This window comes from Cariama cristata, unplaced genomic scaffold (genome assembly GCF_000690535.1).
Source record: "Cariama cristata isolate BGI_N322 unplaced genomic scaffold, ASM69053v1 scaffold12904, whole genome shotgun sequence".
In the NCBI taxonomy this organism is placed as follows: domain Eukaryota; kingdom Metazoa; phylum Chordata; class Aves; order Cariamiformes; family Cariamidae; genus Cariama; species Cariama cristata.
The window spans coordinates 6,800-9,916 of NW_009613545.1; the positions used below are offsets into that span (position 1 = coordinate 6,800).

A 3,117-nucleotide genomic window follows, 5' to 3' on the forward strand; every position below is an offset into this window, starting at 1 on the left:
TAATTAAACTGTCTTTATTAAAGGACTGTTATCTTCTCAGCAAGAGAGGACCCAGACAGAACAACTCCTAACAGCACAGAAAACCAAGGCATCAGCTTGGGTACTGATGTACTTGGATAAACGTAACACCTTTCTCATAATAGAGTAAAACATTTTGCCTTAATTTGGCCAGAACACCAAAGCAAATTTCGGCTTACTCACCTATAACAAAACCAAAATAGAACACAGGTAAAGCAGCCCAGAGTAATACTCTCCAAATGAATAATCCAGCATGGTCTCAACAGATGCTGAATTGACGTTCAGCCCATAATGTTCTCCCACCCATGATCTCTGAGGGAAGAATGCAGTCTGAAGCAACTGGGGAGATCACATCTGCACGGCACATTCAACATTCCATCAGAATCCACAGCACACATTCCATGGCTGGATCTGGGAGGATGCCTCTTTAGCCATCATCCCCTTTATGGTCATTCTTTCATTCTCTCTGTATTCATAAATATTTAATTACCTGTGTCATATCTCAAATGACATTATAGTTAAGATGATGTCCAAGAAGATATCAGTTTATGTTACCTCAGGCAGTGGAAGGATAAGAACGTGGTCACTCTCCAAAGTGAGTAAATACCTTGATTGATCATTGAAGCCCTAGGTTAAAACTGGTCGCAATATTTCCTTTTCTGCTCTCATTCTGTAAGACAATACTGACTTAACTTTCTAAATGCAGGAAAAGGATGCAGCTGTCTCTTCAAATACAAATACAGGAAACTAACTTTGATGGAGAAACAGGGCTTAATCTGTTCTACTGTTCATAACATTTTCTACAGGTAGCTTCCAGTGATGACTGTGCAGTTATATTTTAGAATTTGCTTTATGAATTTGTAAGTTTCAGGCATGGCTCTATTAGCACTGCAGTACTTATTTGCTGCTGAAGTTTCACGGACAAGATCTACTGCCTACAGAAAGACAGTACACAATGCACAGCCATAATAATTCACCAGTGGAATTTGACTTTGTACTCCAAACTACAGAAATAACACAACATTAGATGACAAAAAAGAAATCTTAAAAAGATGTGTATTTTTGGATAAGCAGAACTAGTTCTTCTCAGCTAGCTAGGAATGTAAAAACGCAAATATACATTTGTGCATGTGTGCTTCAACACAAGTCATAGGACAGACATGAAAAATTTTAGGTCAAACATTTTAGCTGCCAGAATAATCAGCTGAAAACGTAAGAACATAAGAGAGCATGACTGGGGAGAAAAGCAACAGTCAAACATGTGGCGTAAATGCTCATTTAGAATTTGCAATTTTTTCATTCTGTTACAGTTTGCCAGAGTTTGATGCCCCCAGTGTGGAATATGGCATCCAAGACAAAGCAGATGAAACAAGACACCACGCCTGCTGGGAAAAATAAGCAAGGAGTAAGAACCAAGAATGGAGATGCAGCTAAAGGAATAAGTGACATGGAAATACTTGCCAAAGAGAGGAAGTCGTACTTGCAGAAGGAATACAAGATTCTCACTGAACATATGAACACATACATGGGAAGAGTGGAACACTTCCTGCAGGAAAATAAATTCCTAGAAAAGGAAGCCCAACGGAATCAGGAAGAGAGCAACGCTTACCTCTCTTACATAACAAAACACAGCCAGAAGTGCCAGGATCTGATAACAACATTAAATGATCAGAATCACACTGACCTGTCTCAAGTCTGGATGCATAAAGAGGAGCTAATCTTACAGTATACAGAGAAAGAGAAGGAGGTAAGGAGCGCTCTGATGAATTTGGAGACAAAGTACTCTCTTATGAACAAGGAGGTTGAAGACCTGAAGCCTTTCAAAGATCCATCTGTTCAGCTGGAACAGATGGAGAAGATTAAAGAGCTGGAGAAGGAACTGTTGGTCACAAAGATACAGCATTCAGATGAAATGCACAAAATGAAGAGCAGATTTCTGCAGGCCAAGGCTGACTGTGAGATGGACTTCCATCAGAAGATCCAGGTTCTCACCAAGAGAGCAGAAGAAGCAGCGATACAATCTCTAATTCAGCATATCAAACAAGTAAAAGTAGAGAATTGGCATCTGCGCCAGGAATTGCTCAGACTCATCCAATACTCAAAAATCCTTAAAGAAACCAAAGTTCAACTGAGAGAGCAGCAGCAGCAGCTTCTTCGAGAGAACCAATACACTCAGAACGTGGCACACATGCGTCAGTGGTTGCACCAGCATGAGGCACACAATGCAAATGGTGAAACCTACAGCTCTCACAGCCCCTTCAGATGTGTCCATCAACCTAAAAACCCACTTCCCCACTCCTCACTCATGCCAATACATCAGTAGACATAGCTGGACTGTCAGCTGTTGGCACTATTAGTTAGGTAACAGAGTATACAGAAATAAATGTTCTGTGGGTGAATGAAAGGACTGATTTACATAGCTCATGCTCACCATGCAATCCAGACAACAGATCTTAGAAGTGATCTTAGCTTTAACTTTCGTGACATCTGTATTAGGACATTTGAAACAGCAATCCCTTCATGTCCCAAAATAAACAATGACATTTTCTCTCTGAGATCAGACTTTGATGTTTCATTAAATAGTAAGCTTCCATGGGCAAATTATATTCTTAAACACAGTGAGGCAATCTCTATATTACTTTTCACTGCAAACTACATCTACTAATACCATAGTACGAACCAACGTAGGCCAGCTCTTACTTTCAGAAACATTCATTTTCCTGAATCTTCTACATGGCAAAGACTTTCTTTTACCTTCTGCTAGTCTCCAAAGGAGAGAAAATAAACATGCAAGCAACCAAATTCTTTAAACAATATAAGCAGTTAAGGTATTTGACCCTTGGTCATAACTAACAATAAAATATATTCAGCAAATATATTCGTATCAATTTTTACTTTCTTCTCATTCTTTTCTTGCTTTAACGTTTCACTTCAGAAGCAAGAGCTAAAGAGTTCTGTTTCTGATAGACTGCAGCTACATTCACTTTCCAAGTTGAACGCTTTGGGATTTCGATTACCCCATCAACAATGACACCAGAGGTCACCCTTACTCGAAGTTTTCACATTCACACAGGGATATTTTATACAGAAGCATACCTC

General features: G+C 39.4%; 1 protein-coding gene across 1 annotated transcript; it reads left to right on the top strand.

Annotated features, from left to right (window-relative positions):
- Positions 1–1,360: 1,360 nt before the first annotated feature.
- On the top strand, positions 1,361–2,341 carry CCDC166 (coiled-coil domain containing 166). The gene has a single exon (XM_009699065.1). The coding sequence runs from the start codon at positions 1,361–1,363 to the stop codon at positions 2,339–2,341; it is 981 nt and encodes a 326-aa protein (XP_009697367.1).
- The last annotated feature ends 776 nt before the right edge of the window (positions 2,342–3,117 follow it).

Excerpts from the sequence above, each read along its gene's own strand:
- CCDC166 (XM_009699065.1), top strand. The coding sequence starts at position 1,361 with ATGGCATCCAAGACAAAGCAGATGAAACAAGACACCACGCCTGCTGGG.